Source organism: Mesocricetus auratus, unplaced genomic scaffold (assembly GCF_017639785.1).
Source record: "Mesocricetus auratus isolate SY011 unplaced genomic scaffold, BCM_Maur_2.0 Super-Scaffold_15014, whole genome shotgun sequence".
In the NCBI taxonomy this organism is placed as follows: domain Eukaryota; kingdom Metazoa; phylum Chordata; class Mammalia; order Rodentia; family Cricetidae; genus Mesocricetus; species Mesocricetus auratus.
The window spans coordinates 59,438,607-59,461,178 of NW_024429186.1; the positions used below are offsets into that span (position 1 = coordinate 59,438,607).

General features: G+C 44.3%; 1 protein-coding gene across 2 annotated transcripts; it reads right to left on the reverse strand.

Annotated features, from left to right (window-relative positions):
- Position 1: 1 nt before the first annotated feature.
- Pax9 (paired box 9) lies at positions 2 to 21,437 on the reverse strand. Of its 2 annotated transcripts, XR_002384974.2 has the most exons (6): positions 21,138 to 21,437; positions 17,117 to 17,507; positions 15,779 to 16,405; positions 12,861 to 13,003; positions 719 to 3,104; positions 2 to 514 (listed from the first exon to the last, which is right to left on the reverse strand). XR_002384974.2 is itself a non-coding variant. In XM_021233206.2 (5 exons), the coding sequence occupies exons 2-5, from the start codon at positions 17,118 to 17,120 to the stop codon at positions 2,850 to 2,852; spliced, it is 1,029 nt and encodes a 342-aa protein (XP_021088865.1). In that variant the 5' UTR covers positions 17,121 to 17,507; positions 21,138 to 21,437; the 3' UTR covers positions 2 to 2,849. The 2 variants fall into 2 exon arrangements, 1 of the variants encoding a protein (XP_021088865.1); XM_021233206.2 differs by having other exon boundaries at positions 2 to 3,104.
- Between the last annotated feature and the right edge of the window lie 1,135 nt (positions 21,438 to 22,572).

A 22,572-nucleotide genomic window follows, 5' to 3' on the forward strand; every position in this document is an offset into this window, starting at 1 on the left:
ATGGTAATTATTTGTATTTATTAATTTAGAGCATTTGAAGTATAAAAATAAAAGGCTTTTGGCATACTGTATATACATACATCGCCTTCTCTTGTACATCTTTTCCAACATGCTTTTTTTCATTTGTATTTCAGCCCAATATTCAATTTGTGAGTCATTAAAAACAGAAAGCCAGGAGCAGGATGTTTTCGTGTCATGTGATTGCTTTCTGCCCTTGAAGGTAACACACACTGGCATCCCATGAGAGAGGGCCCAAGGCACAGCACGGGGAGCAGAGGGGACTGTGAAGAATGCCTGTATCAGTTAGAAGTCTTTACCCTGTGAGAGTCGAGAGAGCCTTAGCTTTGACCAACAGCAGCGGTTTAAAGATCAAGCAGTCCTGGCTTGACTGTTTTCCTGCTGTTAGTTTTTAAGTGGCTTCCAATCATAAGCGGTCATGAATAGCCAACTCTATTTAGGCTTTCTGTTGTCTTAAAAATTGCTCCGTGTGGATTTACTGCTATTAATGAAAGACCTGGGAAGAGAAGTGAAAGTGGAAAAGAAAACTTTGATGCCATTAATATTAATTTCTTAAAATACAGGGAAATATAAATAACAATAAGATTTCTTAATTTAGATAAGGAAAATAACATTATTAGTTGTTTCCATACAAACAATTGATATTTTTCAACACCCCTAATAACCACCTAAAAACATTAGATAAAGAATAATTCTGTACCTTAAGTCAATTTTTCTGGATGGCAGGCAAGTTCCTCTATTGTATGCTTTGCAAGTCTCCACCAGAATATTGAGTTAGATCTTTGTGCCATTCGGTTATAGTCTATCTTCTCACCACACTGGAAACTCCAGACGTCAACCTCAACCGGGAGTTTTACAAGATCAAAGGAATACTATGGCCCTGAGAGTTCATTGGCTCCTTCTGCTTTTCTTCTCCTGAAGTTATAATCCTGTTTGTAGCAATGAATGTCGGTTGCTTTACAAAGAAATGCAGTGTGAAGCTCTCTATAAGACATCTGCTGTTTGAAAAAAAGCAGTTCCTTGAACATAACTGTGTCAAAAATCTGCTTACGGTTTATATCTTAAGAACTCAAAGACTAGCTGATGTAGCCATCTGAACTTTAGAAGAGGCGATGAAACCTGCAGAGCAGGACTGGGTTGCTCTGTCAGCTGTGCATAGCACAATTGCAGAGAAACCAAATCTGCCAACAAACCGGCATCTTTAATATCCACATCTAGGGAGGTACCTGTTTAGTTATTGAATGAAATTAATGCCAAGACACTCCACAGTACAGTAACATCTCAACAGATGAACTTTGCCAATGTTCTTTTAACCCTATAGGTTACTTTTAACCCTATTTTGCCAAGCAAGAGGAACCTCCTAAGCAGAAGGAATGCAAACTGTAGACTCTTGCCAAGGAAAATGAATTAATCTAAAGTAAGATATATAATCACAGGGTCACACACATATATGCATATCCCCAAAACTCTATTCATAACATTAAAGTGATAAGCAAATCGGTCTAGAAAGGTTTAGCAGTTAATCTCTGTTCTGTAATTCTGTAAATGAATAGAGGGAATTTGCTAAAATTTAAATAGCATTTGTATTTCTAATAACAACACCAATTGACCTAAATGTGAGACATGATTCAGTACACAATGTAAACTTCACAGCAAGTCATTGTTACATTCATTAGAGAAGAATTCTCCATTTCCTTTTAAGTTACAAGATATTTTGGGGCTGAGATTTCTAAACACACAGGTAAGCCAACAGTAACAGTACAATTTCGTTTCACAGTGGTTTTTTTATCACGTAAAGTTCATTTTAAGTGTCTCTGCAAAAGAAATATTTCACATTAGACTTGTGTCTAGGTGATTTCCCTCAGAGCCTTGTGGTACAGGTAGGTATGTTACAGCCTCTTGTTGCCCTATGCTTGGCATGTGTGTTCTTTGACTGGGATACAAATAGGAAAGTGGCTTGTTTTGAGTCATCTGCTGTAGAAAGAAAGTATCCTTCGTGAGATGCAAACCGTCACTGCACACACACACACACAATTTGGGGGCAAGTCCAGGTCCAAGAGCCCAAGTGACCCACCACCAAATAGAGAAAAACACATTGCCAGAAAGTCACCTTTTCGGTAAAAGAAAAAAAAATAGAGGTGGTAGTGTTGGAGGAGGGGTATCCCATAGAATGAAGACAAAAAAGCATCATCACAGTCCATATTTACAAGCTAATAGAAATATAAACATTATTGTATTAAGAACCAAGTCAAAACACCAAAAGGAGGAAATTTCCTATCTTGCTTGGGTTCTATATATATTTTTCAACAAAATATGTCCTCTTAAAAATAAGCAAAAGATCACACAAGTCAGTTATTGATTGGTTTCCTAATGGTGAATTAAGGCTTATCTGGTCACATTATTTGATTAAAGGGTATATCTGTTTTCCTTTATTGATTTTGCAAAATATCAACAATTGCACATTTCAAAAGTTCAGGTTGATTTAGAATAAATATACATGTGTGGTTTTACCAAAGATAGGTCTTCAAAGTCCCATAAGCCCTTTGAGGGGTAGAGATTTCTTCACTATGTTAAAACAGTGTGTGGGCAACACAAATGCCTCATTCAATCTCTAGAGTTGCTTTTGTTTTTAAATCCTATAGTCATGCCAAATTTCTGCAAAAAAAACAAAGACGTTACGACAAGAAATATTTAAGTGTCATCAGCATAGAGATTATGAATCCATAAAGCCAGCTCTTGAGGCAGGCGGGCTGGACCACTGGGGTGTGAGAAGGGGGAGGATGCGCTGAGAGAGGAGACCAAAGTGAAGCTGCTGGAAACGGAAGTTCCCATCAGAGTGCAGAAGCTGTGACGGAATGGCTACCTTCTCTGGCTGCCTGCATTCCCTTGAAAGCCAGCGATGCGGGAATGTCACAGTTGTGGGGGGACAGTGGGGTGCTGCCAGCATGTTGCCACCCATGCCCAGCCACATAACCAGAAGGGGCAGCACTGTAGGTCATGTAGGGTGACACTTGAGCTGGAGTGGGGTAAGGGGCCATGCTGGATGCTGATACAAAACTGCTCACAGCTGGGAGACCGTTTGGTGCCTGGGAGGAAAGACAGAAGAAACAAAAGAAAATCATATTGCAGTATTCAACATCTCTCCGGTCCTGAGACACAAAACAGAAATTGCGAGGCAGTTCACAGTATCGCGATTCTACTTCAGGGCTGTCTTTTTTTCCTAGACTTCCTTTTAACCTTACTTTGACCTAAAAGTATCCAGTCTTGCTACTTAAACAAACACAGTGCTGAAAAGCAAGATACTGTTCTTTATACAAAGGTTTTTGAGGAAGCTCTGGGCAGAAAATTCACAGTTCTTACTTGTGTGATTTGAAAGTGTATGAAGGTGAGGCAGGGTGAGAAAGAGTCAACTGTGATTAAGCGGCTCTCCACAGCCTTTGTCAACCTTCCTGGAACTTGGGTTTTGTTCAGCTCTTTTGTTGAGGCATTGTGACAGGCCTGTTTCATGTAGCTTTCATTTCCAGGAGAGAAGGGTGCAAGGTGTAGGTTGTTATGCTAGAAACTCAAAATGAGCAAACCTTCTGTTAAATAAAACATGGGCCATATTTTAAGAAGTCATATTGAAAATGACATTTGGACTAAGGACATGTATGATTGAGGTTTTTCTAGTAAGGATTATTGCTGTTGAGTTTCTTACTGTTGTTTAGTTTGGAGTTTGTTGGTTTTCTTAATGAAATTTGGGGATATGTTTTTTCATAGTTTTATCAGAAAGGAAATTTTCTCCTCAAATATGAATGAGTAAGTGTAGCTTTGAAATGAAAATTTTGCATTTGCAAAGTTTGGGGTTTTTGTTTGTTTGTTTGTTTTGTTTTCAAGGCCATATGGAGAAATCCCTTTAAATGAATTTAATGTGAAATCTTTGTTTGCAAACAAAATGCAATGGCTTTGGCAGACAAGCTTGCCTAGAAACCAGTGCTTCCTTGGCATTCAATAAATCATTGTTGGTATCGTTACTATTAACAACACCAAAACACCCTGATTTCTAATCCCTCTCTGGCTTGAGTATTCCCCACCCTTCAAGTGGTTCATTTTTTCCTCCCAGTTTCTACTCTGTTTAAAGATAAAGACTAAATCTTGTTTCCTGGAAATGACATGACTGAACTAACATGTCAACATGTTTCCTAGTGAAAAAGTAATGTAAATACCAGAATCGTATAAGAAAACATTATTTAATCCCTAGAGCTCAGTAAATCAGACACATATTAGATGCTTTGTCCAATTAAGTTAGGACAGAAATGGTGCTTTTCTTTTGTGTACTCAGATTGAGCCCAGGACTTTGAACACACCCAGTATGCCATCCACCAAGAAGCTGTATCCCTTCTCATTTAGTTCCAGAAACTGTTTTCTGAAGTAACTCATTTGGTCATCATTTTTACTTCCATGTCTATGAGAATATAATGGTGTGTGGTCTAAGGGCCTATTTTCTAAGTGTAAAAGGAATATCTATACATACATATATGCATACACATGTATGTGGGAGAGTATACATGGATGCACATTAGCATTGCCTGTAGAGTTCTGACAAAATCTCATCTTAAATCTTTGGTCTATAGGAATACATATATTGGGCTGGAGAGATGTCTCAGAGGTTAAGAGCACTGACTGCTCTTCCAAGGGTCCTGAGTTCAATTCCCAGCAACCACATGGTGGTTCACAACCATCTATAAAGAATACATATATTATATTCTTCTTTTTGTCATTGTATATTATTTTAAAATGGAAGAGAAGGGCTAGAGAGATGTCTCAGAGGTTAAGAGCATTTGGCTGCTCTTCCAGAGGTCCAGAATTCAGTTCCCAGCATCCATACGGTGGCTCAACCACCTGTAAAGAGATCTGGTGCCCTTTTCTGGCCTACAGACATACATGCAGTCAGAACACTGTATAAATAATAAATAAATAAATCTTTTTAAAAAATGGAAGAGAAAAGAAAAGAAAGGCCCTTGAGTACCTCGTATGTCCCAGGCACCTAGAAATATCCAACTTATTTTATAATATTATAAGGATTAATAAACAATAGCTCAGCCATGTGATGGTAATGCACACCTTGGATCCCAGCACTCAGGGGGCAGAGGCAGGTGAATCTGTGAGTTCAAGACTAGCCTGGTCTACATTTCAAATTCCAGGACAGCCAGGGCTACAGAGAGAAACCCTGTCTCACAAGAGACAAAAAAACAAGAAACAATAGCTCATTCTAAGCTGTTCAGCTTATCAAAATTACAAGATTATCTATATCATAATGTAATGTTCAAATGGAATTTAAATGTTTTTATTTGGGGTTGAGGATTTTGTTTGTTTTTGTTTGGGTTTTTTGTTTGTTTTTGCTTTTACTTGTTGGTTTTGGAGGAATTTGGGCTTTATATTAGTTTGTTTGCTTGTTTTTGAGACATGGCATCACTATATGTCCCTGATTGTCCTGGAACTCACTATGTAGACCAGGTTTGCCTCAAAACCACAGTGATCCACCTGCCTCTACCTCCGAAATGCTGGGATTAAAGGCATGCACCACTATGCCTACTTTTCGTTTTTATTTTTAAATGGGGTCTCACTATGTACCCAGGCTAGCCTCGAACTCATGTCCTTCTTGTCTTAACCTTCCAACCAGAGATCACACGTATACACCACTATAGCCAGATGAAATTAAAATGTATTTCAAAGGGCCTCCCAAATGATGTCCTTTTAAGTAAAGTTCATTCATTCAAAGTCATTCAAAGGAATGACTTCATATTGTTGTCCAATAAAATTGGAATTCTATCTTTTTACTTATTTATTGGGGGGATGTTTTCGAGACAGGGTTTCTCTGTATTGTTTTGTAGCCTGTATTGGAACTCGCTCTGTAGACCAGGCTGGCCTTGAACTCACAGAGATCTGCCTGCCTCTGCCTCTTGAGTGCTAGGATTAAAGGTGTGCACCACCACTGCCTGGCCTATCTTCTTTTTATGCACAAAACCATTTAGAAAGTTGGGAAATGACCACACATTTAAAGACCATCACTCCTGCCTGATGCTGCAAAGTCTTCTGTAGTCTGCTGTGGTGTTTTTCCTAGACATTCAGAAGGATGTGTAATTTAACCTCAAGCTACAGCACTAGTAAAAGATTCTTCCTTCTCCTAGAACTCAATTCTCTTCACTAGATACTTTTTTCTCTTATGAAAAAACAAAACAAACAAACACTTATGTCCCCTTTTTTAAGAATAATTATGTCCCAAAAGAACTTACTTTAGAGTTCTTGGATAATAAAAATCTATGCAACCATCAAATTACAGGAGAAGATGGGGGATAGCCTAGCATTGCAGAGATTATTGATTTAATTGCTTTTATCCACTATTCTATTTTCCCCAAGATGTGTTAAAATTAGTTTGAAATGTAATTATTCCAGTAGAATTATGGAATAGTGTCCACTTCTGTGTTCACCCCCTACCTACCATTAATTAGTGTTTAATACTACTAATACTGATGTGTATCCAGAAAAATAGAGTAAGAATATTACGGGATGATAGCATAGCTCAGTGGTGGGATACATTCTTGGCTTAGCATGCATACGACCCTGGGTTCAATCTCTAACACAGGAGGAAAATGTTAAAATTAGTTCTAAAATAATAGAAAACTTGACTCTACATTTTCTAAGTGCCTAATGTCAAAAGATTTAATATGTGTGGCAAAATAATGTTCTACATGGGAGAAAATATCTGTTGTTGAATTCTATTTTCCATCACTGCTAAATGTTTCTTATCTGTGCTTTTGGTGGGGTGCTGGGGGTGTGATTCACTATGTACACCCTCATTCTCGATGCAGTATAAGCTCTTCTGTTGTGTCTGAAATCGGCTTACATGGGCCCACTTATTAACCCACCCCTTAAATATAACCCAGAAAGAATGTATCAGACTCTCACCTCAGATAATGCTCCCTTCATGGGGAGGCAAAGCATTGGGCTTTAACCTTACTTTTATGTGCCTTATTCACTCCATAAATATATTCATTTATCAAATATAATATCTCCTATTAAGTTTTACATATCTACCCAACTTCTCATACCTAAAGTGCCAAACTTGCTTGTTATCATCTGTGGTAATACTGAGTATTTCAAGGTTCTCAAAACACCATGGTATTTGCTGGTTGTCAGTTTGGTGGTATGATCCCCTCTGTGTTGCAGAAAAACCCAAGAGGCAACAACAGGTTGAGGTAGCTTCATCATGTACAAAGTGAGACAACGGGTCACTTAAATGAAGAGAAATGGTAGAAATCCTCAGCCTTAGCAGAGTAACTCTCAGTTTATCCCTGTGTTTATGACTTGACCAGGACAAGCGGGAGTTTCATTCTGCTATTGGGAGTTCAGATTTCGAAATAGGGTTAGGTGGGGGGAGACTAAGCAAGAAAAAACAAAAGTGCTTAAACTAAAGTGCTTTAAAACGCCTTTGCCCCAGCTACCCTCATTGTTCATTCATTCCAGTGACCCAATAAGTACCAATTTTCTCACTATTAATTTTGAAACATGACATTAGCAAAAGTAATAAATCTCTACTGGGTAAAATGGTCATTATTCATGAAGAAATCACTTAAAGGGTCAAATTTTCCACGGCAAAGGAAAATAACCACAGGTAGCACTGGTTTGCTTATGCTCCCCAGTAAAGGAGTAAACGTCAACACCCCAAATCTGCTTAATGTTTTCAGTGACGGGCATGTAATTAATCTGAAAAGCTAATTAGGCTGAGTAGAGACTACCAAATGCACACCATAAATACAGTAGGAGCAAACATGTTAAATTACGCTATTTAATTGGATTGTAAATATGATTTATAAATCAACCAATATACAGAATCCCGAGGGAAAAGTAAACAAATTTTTCAAATGAAACCCTGCAAAGGAATGTAATATCAATTCCATCTCTGAAAATAATTTTGCCTAAATATTTCATAAATAAGACTTCAACCCTTTTGCCCCCTTATCACAAAGATCTTCCAAGAAAGCAATAATAATTTAGAATTCTTTTCCCTGAAAGAATGCTGTACCTTTCCTCTTCACAATCAGCTACCTTTACTTAATTTTGGAAATGAGATTTACTGATACAAAACAAAACAATACAATTGCATGCTCCAGAAAGTGTTAGTTCAGGAACAAACAGTTTTTATCTCACGAACACCTAGGAGACATCTTCTAGAGGAATACTGACGGTGTAATCTAGATTCAAGAAATGTCCGGTGGTCACATGGCTGTGTTGGCAGGCTGTTGGAGGACAGGGACCTGCATTAATCACCTTGTATCCTTACAAAATGGGACATATCAGGAATTTCATAAATGACTTACTGAATGAAGACTTGTGAACACAAAAGATACGATTCTCCTGCTGTAAGAACAAAACAAAGAGCTAGCCTCCTCCCCCCTTCTATAACAGAACAAGTATTTACTTCAAGCAAGCCAAGTGAGTAAAGCTGTTGGCAAAAGTAAATAAAAGTCCCAACCAGCCATTTCACTATTTGATTTATGGCTGTTCCTTGTATTCCCCCCCCCAAGAAAATGGGAATGCATTAGTATCCAAACACTTGTGACCATGAAAAAAGAAAAAAACTGGTGTGACAACTCTCTGGAAATTACAAGTTAAAGACTATTTTTCAAATTCTGGGAATTGTCTACTCAACAGTTTCTTTCTTGAAGAAAATGCAAATAACAGTCTAGTGCCAGGTTCTCTGCTCCCAATCTGTCTGTCAGCCCCTCCTCCAATCTACTTGGCCTTTCCTTGCTAGTAACACGAGTTCACCCTGGCTTCATGACAAAATGTATTTGTCCATAAAAACAATTGTGTCTCACATATATCTACAATATCAGTTTCATAGACAAAAAAATTCACATCTGAAAATAAGCGGGTATTTTTGAGAAATTATTTTTCTGAGATTATCTTTCTAACTACTGTTCTTCCCTTCTTTATTATGTAACAACTTAGTAAAATAAACCTGGTAATGTGAAATGACAGTCAAAAACATGGCTCAACATTCATCCGAGAGAATTACTTCTTGTTTCATCATTGTCTCTAGGTAATGGGGAGCTAGTATGGCTTTAATATTTTCTAAATTTTATGTTTCTAAAATGTTATCAAAATTGAAATAGCCTTACACTGATTTGTGTAATTTTATTTTGTATTCTACTGTCATACAACAATAATTACATGTACTTAGCAGGTACAGTGTGATGCTTCAATACATGTATACATTGTACAGTGATCAAATCATTTAGCATGTCAATCACCTCAGATAACATAAGATAATAGAAAAACATTCAGAATCCTTTCATCTAGGGATCTGGATTTTATAGTCTTTTAAACTACCTTTTGTTGCTATTTCACATGACACATTTTACGTATATATAATTATTACTAGCATTGTTTAAAAATACTATTGTTTGAATGTTAATCAAATTAGACCATGTATGTCATAAACATTATGAATCTTAAGAGTATTGGGATGTTCCTAAAATTCCATTCTCTGTAAAATTATAAATTAATTTAACAAAAGCTTAACTTTATTTACTGTGAAGAAAATTCAGTGCAACTTCATTTTTGTCTTCATGAAAATATTATGTTTAGGAAAACAGGTTTTAAATTTTTTGAATTTACTTGTGTTTTAATTATCAAAGTTTTAAAATATTTCACTAGGAAGTTATATACAAGATGATTCAGTTTTATCATCATTTAAAATAATGCACAAATGAATACTTTATGAAAAATTTAGATTGAGCTACATTTTTAACTCAGCTTTTTCACAATTCATCTAATTTGAACATTTTAGTGCAATTATTTATAGACTCTTCTCTATTTCTGACTTCTCAATTGCTAAGGAATGGTTTATCTAATTTATTGTCTCCATTAACATATTCAACCTCAAAATGAAAATACTGGGAACCTGTAAATCTGTCATTCATATTACTCTGGAGTAGCAGGTAAGTGGTGTGTTTGTTCTGAGGAAACACGCCTATTTGGAGAAAACTTTTCAAAAATTATGTATTTATTTATTAATTGTGTAAATAAAATCAATTATTAATTTGTCAAATTTCATGTAAAAGGATAGATATAGCACATGTTTTGTTTTTCACTTGATAACATTAAGTCAAGACTTTTTGCCTTCAACAGAAGAAAACCAAATAGAAAGAACAAGAAAACATTGTTTCCTTTCACAAGTAGATGAGAGTAAGCATTTCCTACCCAATAGTAACTGTGGCTGAAAAAATATCTAATATAAATAAATATTCTATCCTAGTTAACAAAGACTTCTGACTGGGATTCCAATACGATTTACAGCATGTTAATGTGTAAGATGAATTTACATATTCTAAACTAATTTTCAAACACAGTGAATAGTCATGATTGAAATGTGCACACAGTTCTAATTTCTGGTGATCAGCCTCTTTGACGTTTAAGCTGAAAACAGGAACTCTAGATCATGGTAGCTAATAGACTCAGTACTCAGCTCCCAGCTTGTTCTGTGGTCATTTTACAGGTGTATTCCAAGAAAATATTCTCTGAGCTCTGAGTCTGTTCTCTCAATGCATGCCCCCCCCTGCCCAGTGCACCAAAAGGAAACTAGCATTTAAGAATAGCACAGTAGTTAATTATAACTGCAAACACCCAATTTTTTTTCAGCTTTCCTTTGTCAAGGGCTTTTAAGTTTTGTTGGCCAGAGGGGCAATGGGTACCTGAATTAACCCTTTTTATCAGAAATATGCTGACAACACTTTGTAGGGGCAGTGGCAACTTATAAAATTAAAGTTGGCTCTTAAATATTGCAAGAGAAATACACCCACATGCAACTCCTATTCATATTAATTCTTATGAGCTTACGTGTAATTTTACATCAAAAAATCAATGTCTAAAGTGCAGTGTTTGCCTCCTTAGCATATCTTCAGCCTTCATCATAACGTTGTACCCACTGGTTTAGGCTGTGCTTAGAAACTTCCAGCATTTGAATTACCTTCCTACATGGCAGTATGGGACAACATCTCAATTCAGAGCTTTTCAAATATTAATTTGATGGAAATATCCTTTGATTTGGGGGCCTGTTCTCTTAAGCATTATAACATTTAAAACAGCATTTATTTGGCCGCCTTTTCCTTAAAGTACTTGCTTTTGTAAAACGTAATTCAGACATCTAAAATTCTTTGTAAATGAGTTTTAAGGAAACAGCAAATTACCTGAAATGCTATTTATTTTAAATAAACTGTCAGCTTAGTTTTAAAGCATATTATAAATTAGCCATTTCTAAACAAGTTTCACTGACAGATACATCATTCAAGGGAGGGGAAAATGAAAGTAGCTAAGCAGCTATGAAGGTTTTTGGATGAGGAAACTGCCCTTTTTTTAAAGCTGGTTCATTGACCGCGTGTGGGAATTGGAGCTTATTCTGAAGTCTAGACTTCACAGGGTGATTCCCCAAAGCAATGTGCAACAGAAGGCGCTGGGTCCCGGTTAAAGTTAACTGCTCTGGCTCTACTGTTCCTAATGCTTTGTCACAAATGCTTGGAGGAATGCTTCTTGCAATGGATTTTCTAAACAATGCGTATTACGAATGTCGCTTGTTTTTAAAAGTCAATCTCTAACTGCCATTTGGAACCACAGGGGATATTTAATGAATGTTTCCTAAGGGCCCTATCGATGTACTGACTCTTGACTTTGGGACTATTATTTCCTTATTTTGAAAATTAGGAAACTTAGGCTCTAAATGAGCCAACAGCTTGCTTCAGAAGCAGCGGTACCAAAGTGCAAGGCGTCTAACCACTGTGCACCACCGCCTCTCTGTGAGCTGATTGCAACAGGCAGGTCTTTGCAAAAGAAAATGGCGAATTTGGTTATGATACCTCATGGACATTCTTTACAGTGGAACCAGACTAAGATAGCGGCTCTCTTTCCTTGCTGCTTTTGGTGCTATTTGCCTGGGACTAGCTAGCTACTAATGCATCCTGACAACACTTGAGAGGGACTAGGAAATAGAAATGTAATTTGTTAGAGAAAATGATGGTTGGGATGTCCTCCGGTGGATAAGGATAATAAGTTCCAATAATTATTATAACTTATTTTGACAAGAAATAGAAAGGCTTTGAGATAACACTAAGTACTTTGACGCTTCCGAGGTGGAATCTACTCCATAAATGCCTTACACTGCCTTAAGTCCGCATTTGAGTTTTGAACTCTTCATTCTAGCACACTGACATATTTGGACTCACGGTTTTGTATGGAGGCTGCTTAGTTCTTTTCAAGGGGGGGAAGAAAAGGAAACACGAGTGTTTTAAATTTTCCTTCAGAGAGTAGAGGGAGGGCCAGGGGGAGGGAAAGGAAAATTAAACGGTCTATAGCCAGTCCGTATAATTTGAGGTTTTCTCACTAACCTCCCTTGGGAAATTATGATGTGACCTTTAATCGGGAAATGGTAACTTTATTACGTTTATCTGGCTGCACCTCTTCCATTATCGCCGGACAAGCTGCTCTCTGGAAGCCAGGCCTGGGGAACTGTCTTTGCACAGGGCCCCGCCGCCGCCCGCAAGCCTTGCGGTGTCCAGGCTGCAGCCCACTAGCGGGGCGCAGCTCTGAACCCCAAAGCCGGGCCACTCCGAAGCTCGGCCTTGGGTTAACTGAGATCGGCTGGGCGTGGTGGAAGGGCTGGGGGCCCAGACTTAGTCAACCCGGGACCCGTGGCCTGGCACCAGTGCGCGTTTCTCTCCACGGCGGCTCTGCAAGGCTCTGAGTCCCCCACCTCCCAATCCCCCGCACCAGGAGGCCTGGCTGGCCAAGCCTCTCCTCCTCACCTGGCCGTACTTGGCCTCCTGCTCCAAGGCCCCCTTCTCCAGTCCGTTCACTGCGTGCGGGGCGGCGGCCGCGAAGTTGTTGCGGCCCAGGCTGCTCCACTCCTCCACCTTGGGGCTGTGGTAGGGGGAGCTGTCGCTCACTCCTAGGGAGGTGGAAGAGAGTCGTCAGCCTCAATCCGCGCGCCCCCTCCTGAGACAAGACCCGAATCCCTAACCGCAAAGCTCCAGGGCTAAGACCTCGGGTCAACTCCCGTGCGCTAGGCCTCCTACCGGCGCTGGGCCCAAGCATAGACCTCTCGGTTTTCAGCCTAGGGCCTAGAGAACTTTTAATGGCCTGAAAGTAGGCCTCTGAGTTAAGTTTCACCCACGCCTTACGGAATTTTGTTGTTGTTTTTTTTTTTAACCAGCATTAGATTTCCTTTCTCCTTTCTTGATCTCTCAGGGAACGGATTGAAAGAGACGAATATTTTTCCAAATGGAACAAAGAACCCAAGTTGTGAAGTTGGATATTTGTTCCTCACCCCTGACCTTACTGGAGGAGAGTGGCAAAGCCCTACCATTGGGGAGGACTGATTCATTCGGGAGAGAGAGTAGTGGTCTAAGTGTGTCTTGCTCAGAGACAGCCTGAAAAATGCTCACTACTTTGTGGGGATCTGATAGTTCTGTCAATAAGACAGAACAAAAGACCTGCAAAGTCCTTTGCAAACAAATAACAAAATGATGTCCACAATACACATGCAAAATATGCATGCCCAGATTTCCACGCTGTGTGTCTGTGGGACTTCCCTACATTCTCTGCCTCGGCCTGCTAAATGAGTAAGTCTGTATGCATATTTTTAATTAACTCTGGAAACGACGTGAGTGTTAATGGTCAGCTATAAAGAAGGGTGTTTATAAGTATCAGAAAGAGAAGATGAAACAAAGCATTAAGAGACTGAAAGTAGAATTCAATGCTAAGGGGTGAAGCCATGTGCCAATCTTTCTGTTCTCCAAGGAGACACAAACCAAAAAAGTTATAGAATAAGGTGATTGTCACAGCATCTAGAGTTATGCATGTTGAAGAAAAGTACTTGAAGACTACACGCATATATTTTGTTCCTTGACCCTGTGTATAGAGTTTCACAGTGTCATTTAAACTTGATTTTAAACACTTCTGTCTGGTATAGGTCCTTCAAAGAATGGTCATCTGGGGAAGTTACCTTTTTAGCTGCACAAATTTGTCAGAAACCTGGTTGTCTAAAGGTGACATCAAAAATAAACAACAATATCTACAAGGAATTGTCACTCTCTTCCATAACCCCACACTTTCCTACCTGACATTTGGTCTGACTGCAGGATTCCCCAGAGAAGAAACGTTTTCTTTTCAACTGTCAGCCGATTTTCACCACACCACCCCCTCCAAACAAGTAGGTTGCCGGCTCATTTCTGCAGCAGGAAGCCATGGCTGGTCAGGCCTGATGGCCTTTGCCTTCCCGAACAAAAGGCAGTCGGTGGGCACAAGCCTGAAGTTATCTTAAGAAACTGAGATTCCCCCTCTGAGCCCCATTTCTGCTGATCTCACGCGTTCCCACGGACAGGGCCTTCCTCAAATGTCAGTGAGGTCAGTTTATCCTATAAATCACGGGTGATGTCTCCACCTAAGGCTCCAACTAGTTCCAAATAACTCAGAATTTACTCTTGCCAATTCCCGGTCAGAAAACAAGATGAGAAATCATGCACTGCTTTAATTACTTTAAAAGGTCATTGTGCCGGCGTGATGGAAACCCAAAAAGCCAGAAATGGTTATAGGAAATATTTTCCTCTTTCCTATTTAATTTTTCCTCTGCCTGTCTTAAACTTACACTGAAAAACTAGGCGGTAAATTGAGCGAATAAAACATTTTAAATGTCTTTTTCTTCTCCCTGCACCAAGAAAAGAGCTAATGTCTTTTAGATTGTATTTTTAACAGCACAATAAAAGAAAACAAACTGAAGCCTCGGGTGCTGGGAGATCTTTCCGAGCAGGCAGAAAAGATACCCAGGACAGCGCAAGTTCGGGCTGAAAACTCTGTGGAAAGGGGACCGGCAGTCACTGTCATTTCCTAGTACCCCAGGATGCTTAGAAAAGCGGGAGCCGGGGGGGGGGGGGCAGCGGAAAGGACAACAGCGAATCATCAGGCAATTGTCACCTAACTGCAGGGTTGATAATTCACGTCTGTTGAAGGGCAGAGGGAGGAGGGAGGGAGGGAGGAAAGGGAGGGAGGGAGAGAGAGAGAGAGAGAGAGAGAGAGAGAGAGAGAGAGAGAGAGAGAGAGAGAGAGAGAGAGAGAGAGAGAGAGAGAGAGAGAGAGAGAGATTGACTAGGAACCCGGACCTCCGTTTCCGAAGAAAATGAAGTGAAGCATAAGAACGAAACCAATTAGGTGACATTTGAACTTCCTGCCTGAGCAAATTTGGCCTGATTGCCAGAATCCGAGAATAATAATACAATTTCCACAGCGTGCGGGGCGCGTAGCTGCTGCGTCTGGTCGGCAAGCTAGTTACGGGCAGGCAGCGGTGTCTGCGGCTCGCAGACCCAAGCCTCCCCCACCGCTCCCCAAGTTGGCCGGCTGAGCTCTCCAAGCAGGATAGCCCGGCTGAGGCGGCGAGTACGCGAGAGGCGGGGGAGGGTGGAAAATGCGAACCATGTGTTGGGGATGGGGGATGTTATGGGTCTGGCAGTTTGAGATGAGGCTGCAGACTGTGTGTGTGGCAAGGAAACGGAGGGGCAAGAGTTTCAAGTTAATGAGATCAGGACACCCCCTGGGAAGACTCCTTAGGTTTCCAAAAGAAAAAGCCACAGGTGGCGGGGTAGACACTGGCTAGAGGCCGGAGGTTCTGGGGTTCCCAACAGCGTGCAGGAGCCCACTCTGCTCAGCACCCCGTCTCCGAGCCCCTTACCTTGGTCGGTGATGGAGCGGATGCCCAGGATGTCGGTGACAGAGTGAGACGAGGGCCAGGTGCGCGGCATGGCCACGGAGCCGGGGATGGCCGGCACCCCGGGTGGTGTAGGCACCTTAGCAGCCGCCGCAGCGATGGGACTGGGGTACGAGTAGATGTGGTTGTAGGGCAGCGCGGGCTGTGGCGCAGGCTGGTGCTGCTTGTACGAGTCGTAATGAGCCTGCTGGGCCAAGTTGCCGATCTTGTTGCGCAGAATCCGGCTGATGGAACTCACCGAAGGCACGTTGTACTTGTCGCACACGCCGTCCGCCAGAAGGCGGTCCCGGATCTCCCAAGCGAAGATGCCCGGGTCCCTCTGCTTGTAAGTCCGGATGTGTTTCACCACTGTAGGAGTGGTGACCCGGGGTTTGCTGCCTCCGATGGCTCCGGGCAAAATCGAGCCGGTCTCGTTGTAGCGCGCCAGGATCTTGCTGACGCAGCCGTGTGAGACCCGTAGCTGGCGGCTGATGTCACAAGGTCGGATGCCCAGTTGGGCTAATTCCACGATGCGAAGTCGAATGGCGTTGGGCAGCGGCCTTCCGTTCACGAACACTCCTCCCAGCTGGTTCACCTCCCCAAAGGCTGGCTCTGCAAAAGGAGCACAGGGAGCGCGACAACGCGCACCCACTGCTTGGGACAAACGCCTGTCACTCGGCCTCCACCAGCGAGCATCCGGGGACAGAGCTATGACACCCTCCTGATAGAACTGTGGCTGCCCCGAAACCAGACGGGCCCCGGCCTGGGCCAAATGGTCCCAAACAAGACCTCGTTCCTGCTTAGCACTTTCCAGCTACAAACAAGTAGAAAGACCCAGGGCAGCTCGGGGCACCCAAAACTCTCCGAAGCAGGCGGGAAATCGGTCCTGATGTGCCAGCGCGCCCTGGTTGCCTACTCGGCACCAAAACGTTCAGCCCCTGCTCCCCTCCGCCGTCGTATCCCCCCCCCCCGGGCAGTTAGACCGAGTCCAGGGAAAGCTGGGGGGTTGTTTTGGTTTTGTTCTGTTTTGTTTGCATGTGTAAACACGTGAGCAACAAAACTTGGATTGGCACTGCAGCTGCCGGACTCGCCCGTGCCACGGCCCTCTTCTCTTAAAATCAAAAAATGGCATTAACTGCCACACTGTAGCGGGAGTTCCCACTGCACCCCTGTCGCCTCTGACCCTTGGCATGCTCGCACAGCTCTTAGAGACGCGGTCTGAGTCAACAGAGCATGGTTGTGCGCCCCAGTTCCCTCCCTCTCGCCCTCGCCTGCTCACTCCCTCCCTCCTCGGTTCTGACAGCGTTCCCCGCCGCCACTCACCCATTGCTCCGAGCAGTACACCAACCCGGCCCCAGTTCCGCACTCCCGGAAACTTTTCTCCTGATCTCACTAGGCCGACCTGTCGCTGCTCCAAGACGCGACTGCCTCGGCTTCTCCCCGGGAGGAGGCGACGAGAGTGCCAAAGGAAAGAGTAAAAGGAAGTCTGTGCCGGGCAGAAAGAGGCTTGAGTTCTGCATTTCAATCTAAGCAGCAACGTGGGCTGGGCTGAGCAAGGCCGGGCGGCTCAATCTATCACTCACTTGTGACACACCCCAAAAGAGGTGGACCCGCGGGCACTCTGCGTTGTAATTGGTGCCGGCCGGTGAGTGACAGCTCAGTTCGGGGAAACTCCTTCCGCTGTCTGTTTCAGGCCGGCTCCGCACCTGGGTGACTAAATACAATAAATATGAGTGTTTGACATCTCCCCTCAGGGGCGCCACAAACACAGTGCAAAATCAAGCTGGTAAAAATGCTGAATAAGCTTTGGTCTCGGTTTGAGAGACTTTAAGCGAGTAGGGGCCGAGGACACAGCTCCGGGAAGAAGATAGACTTCTCAGAATTGAAATTGGAGGTTGGGACTCCAAGGTAGCAAGCGGGTGCGCACGGTTGAGGGAGCTCCGGGACACGACAATGACTGAGAACTTCCTGCAGTGCTGACCTTTAGGGACTGTCAAAAAGAATCTTGCCTACAAACTCTACCCCTTTCAGTCCACTCAGGATGAGGGGAGTTCAGAAGACAGGCCGATCGGAGAGACAGAAAGACCAGAGGCAGAGGGGGAGAAGCTCGAGGTGATGAGGACAAGGAGACCCGTACCTGTAGCCTGCCTGAGATGGTTAGCCCCGCAGTCACAGGCTAAACCTCAGTCAAGCAGGATGCTGGCTGGGACCGCCAGCTGTGGAGAATTTTTAAACTCCAGACTAAAGAGAGCAGGACCTCCACCGGGAAGGGGGGTTGATACCTGGAGCGCTGGTGGCAGAGGCCATTCACCCCCACCCCACCCCGTCTCGCCTCATTCACCCGGAACGCAGGGTCCTGGGTTCTCTGTGTTAAAATTTGCCAGAGTTCTCAACACCAGTGAGCCACCTTGAAAGATTTTTGTTTTTAATATGAAAGACAGTCCCAAGAAGGTAGACACCGCATCTGAGCATCTGCGTGTAATTCCCGTGACTTCATACCAGAGATCGTACAGTTCTGCCTACCTGTGGATTTTCACTTTCACTCACCGGAAGTCCAAAGAGGAGAAGAAAGATTGGGGATGAAGCAATACATTTATTTATTCATGAAGCCAAGGTTGTGAAGAATGTGAATAAGATAAGGAAAAGAAGCACTTTGAATAATGTGGGGGTTTGTATTACACAGGAAAGAGGATGGTTTTAATGTGTCTCTATCACGACTGGTCCCTCTTGTACACATAGGATGTGGGGTGGTGCTCCCATCCTTCCGAGCATTCAGGCTTACACACAGGGAAGTCAGACGAACCCGATGGGTCGCCACTCACAAGAGCCCAGGAAATCTAGTAACCGCCTGTCTTGAAAACGAATGCTGATTTTCAGGTGCCTGCTTCTGTGATGAGCATGCACTCTGAATTCAAATGACTGAGTTGCGAAGGATTTGAAAGATTACTTCAAATATCTTGTGTCATATCAGGAACATCGCAAGGTTTCACAAACAGAAATGCCTGAACATAGCCCCTAGTTTTCGTTAGTCGGTTTCAAATGTTTAAAGTCTTTGCAAAGCTTTGCTTGTGGTTTTACCCTTGTCTCCCGCTCAGTGTGTGTGTGTGTGTGTGTGTGTGTGTGTGTGTGTGTGTGTGTGTGTGATAGTCAGATGCCCTATAACAGGGAGAGCCCCGGGGAGCCAAGACTTCAGAAGTAGCACCCCCATCCCTCTGTGGGATCCTGTAAATGTCTTGAGACTCTGAGTCTGAGTAGAGATGAGAACTTTGCCTGAGACCTGTGCAAAGGAAAGATTATGTTCTGCCCCAGGTGAGGAACCTTCGTCCCGCACAAACCCATGCACACAGTGTCCTCTGGGTGTGCTCTTTGCTTAACTTCCGTGCACCAATGAGTGTTTCACACCCTTCTGGAGTGGTATGGTGTAGGGACAATGTGTCCAGCCTGAGTAGCAGCAAGACCCGGTGTCCTAATGAGACTCTGACTAACTTCTGTCACCCAGAGTGATCAGGAGATCTGTGTGTCTAGCTTGGGGACTGAACCCACAGCATCCCCTTGCCACTGCTACTCCTTTAGCTGGCACTGTGTCCCTCACTCTTGCACAGCACAGACATCTATATAGGTTTCTATCCGCTGAATCTGGCAGTTGGTGGCTTGTGGTCTTAGCGATTGTAATGCCCTGGGCATGCTAGGCAGCATCTTACTGGGCATAGGTCCTTGCCTCAGTGTCCCTTGGGCCCTCCTAACAGCATTGGGGGAGCGGGACACAGAATGAATCAATCTTGGATGTTTTGGGCCAGTCAGCACCCATGACAAACCAAAGTCGGTGCTTAGGGACTTTTTGAACTGGAGACACACGAGCAGAGAAGAGGCAAGTCACCTGTGACACTCAGCTAGTGCTGAATCTCCCCTTCCCGTGGGCACGGAGTGCCCTAGAGGCCAAGGAGCCTGTGATTCCTGAACTCCTAGCAAAAGCTGGAGGGAGGAGGTGTGAGAGAGAAGACAGAATGCACAAATGAACCCGAGAGAGGGGAAAAGGAACTTAGTGCCAGTGAGCCTTCCTGAACTTAGAGATGCAGGACTTCAAGAAAGTGTCACCCTGAGGGTCAGGGCCCCTGGTTACTGAAGTCTGGATCCAGGAGGTCATACAGGAATCGGGAGAATTTCTACTAAAAGGATAAACTTAAGACCAAAACCAAAACAGAGCCAGAAACTTCTGCATCTGGCTCAGGCCAGAGAAGCTAAAAAACCTTTCTCCCTAGGCGCTAAGGCCTCCTCCGGGGCGACCCCTTCTCTGGGTAAATATTTACTCAGTAGCAGACTGGAAGCTGGATGACCAGAGGGTGTGAGGGAGGAGGCTACACCAGGATCCTACACACTAGGCACTTGGGCAGCCTCCAGTGGAAGACAAACCCAGAGATGCAGGGGCAGCTAGGCCCGCACACGGCTGCCTGTGGAGCTTTATCCCAAGGGCTTCTCCTGCTCTGCTGAACGCAACCCTGCCCACAACGACCGAGGCTAGAAGCTTGTAAAGTCTTCATGAATCTGTCAGTGGTCCCAGTGGTCTCACCACCTGTGGCGCGGCGCGTCCCTTTCGGCACCAGCAAGGTCTGGGAGATGCGCAGGAAGTGGAACCTAGCTCTTCCCAAAGCCTCACACTAAGCATCGCAAGGCTGTGAGCGACTCTGGGAGCCATCGTTTGATCTCAGCCAGCACTTTAAGGGCAGCTTCTATTCGCTCGCAGATCCGTGGTAGCCGCGGAAGGGAAGGTAGGGAGAGAGGAAGGCGCCTGATAGTTACAGTGAACGCAGGAGGTAGGGCGAGAGTATTTAGGATCCAAACTCTGCAACTTGTCCCCCGCTAGAAGCAAACTGGGCCAAGCCAGGCTCAGGCCACTATGCCCTGCTGAGGATCAGTGGGAGTACAGAGAGGCAGTCAGAGTCGAGCTCCTGGACATGGAATTTCGAGTCAATGAGTTCGGGAAAAATTTTCAGGCAGTGGCTGGTCCTCGAGTCCGCAGGCCAGTGCCTATGTGCCGCATTGCGCTTGACTTAGAAAAGACAATTAGGCTCCTTCGGATCTGGTCACTCAATCAGCCTTGCAGAATCTGCGTTCCTTCACCCCCTGAGCTTCCCAGAAAATGTCGGGGCAAGCGGGGCACCCGCTCCCACGGCCAGGCCAGGTCCACCCGAGGAGGCTTGTCCAACAAATTTGTGTCCCGAGGCCCGGGTGGCGGCAGCAGCTAGAGGAAGCAACCACTGAGGTCTGTGGACAGGGCCAGCCTGCAGGGGTCCTCAGCCAGGCCTGGGGTAGGGTAGAATAGAGCAGGAGGGGCGTGCACACTGACCTGCTGGCCTTGGCTCGCCGGCGACGCTACAGATGCACCAGCGCAGCTAGAAGCTGCAAGGGACCTCAAGTGGAGCCCGAGGACTCCCGGACGTTGCTTCCTGGCTGTTCGGCCTTGCTTCGGCCCCGACGAACCACGCACACCGAGACCCTTTCCTCCTCTGTGGCAGGTAAGGCTGACCAAGGGCGGGCAAGAGCTAGGAAGATGCTCCCGGGGCGCTCGGGCTGGACGGTCGCGAGAAGCTGGTGCTGGAGGCTGGAGGGTCCGATGAGCGCTCAGCGCCGGCTCTCTACTTCCCGGGCCAGGGGAGGGAGGGGCCTGTTGCGGCCTGAAACCCACTTTTCATTCTCCGCCTGCCTGTTTCCGATCAGCCGGGGTTGGTTTTTCTGTTTGCTCACTCCTTCTATTACAATAAAAACAATCGACATTTCTTTTCAGTTTCCCCATATTAGCGTCACTCAGTAATTGTTCTCCACCTCCAGCCCCCCTCCCGCATTGAAGGCAAGCGGGATTGCTCGGGTTCTCATACTGGAAGGTTTCTGAGCATATAAGCAAATCTTCCTTAAAGACTTTAAAAATAAATAACGGCCCGGGAAATTGCTGTGACCCTAACATCACTTTCTGAACGCAAATTACACCCATTTTTCAGTTTTCAACGGTGGAATTGCTTTCAGAAGGACGCCTCTGAGCCTCCTGTGGTACGATTGCTTTGTTTATTAAAGCCCCAAATGAAAGGGAACGCATTTTTATTCAAGGAGCAAAACTCGTGGCTGAGAGACATCAAGTGCAATCATGAATCAGGTCTCCACTGAGGGATGGGAATAGTGGGCAGGCGGCAGGCTGACTCTGTAGCTGTCAGAAGGGGACCTCGCTTTGACACGGTTACACTTCTAGTAAGGATTTAGGGCGGTGGCGAGGACACAGTCCACGGTCACTCAAAACGACGTTGAGCTTTGACTCGGAAAGCTACAGCTGGTGGCAGGGGTGGGGGGACATGCGGGGGAGCATAGTCGCGGGTCCTTTAGCACAGCTGTTTGTGAACCTCCCCCTCGGAAGTTTGTGCTAGCGCAGTGAGACAGCCTCCTCGGAAAGACAGACCCAATTGGCCTAAAGCTTTCTGGAAAAGATAAAGGAGAACCAGGCCGCGCCTCTAGTCCTGGTTTTGGGGCAACACTTGTGAAACCCAGGAGTGGGGTGCGGGTTACCATGCTCAGGTTATGCGTCACACGGCGTTATTGGACGAAACTGAGTTGCTTGCAGGCTAGGGATCTAGAGAGCGCGCTTCCTCTCCTTGGCCCGGCTGCAGTCCTAGACCCTTGGATGGGCGTGAACTGCTGAGGTAGGGACAAACCGCTTAAGACCCGATTTATGTAGGGCATTTAAAGGTTCTGAATCAGCCTGCAAGAAGTTTCTTGATAATCGCGAGCATATTCGT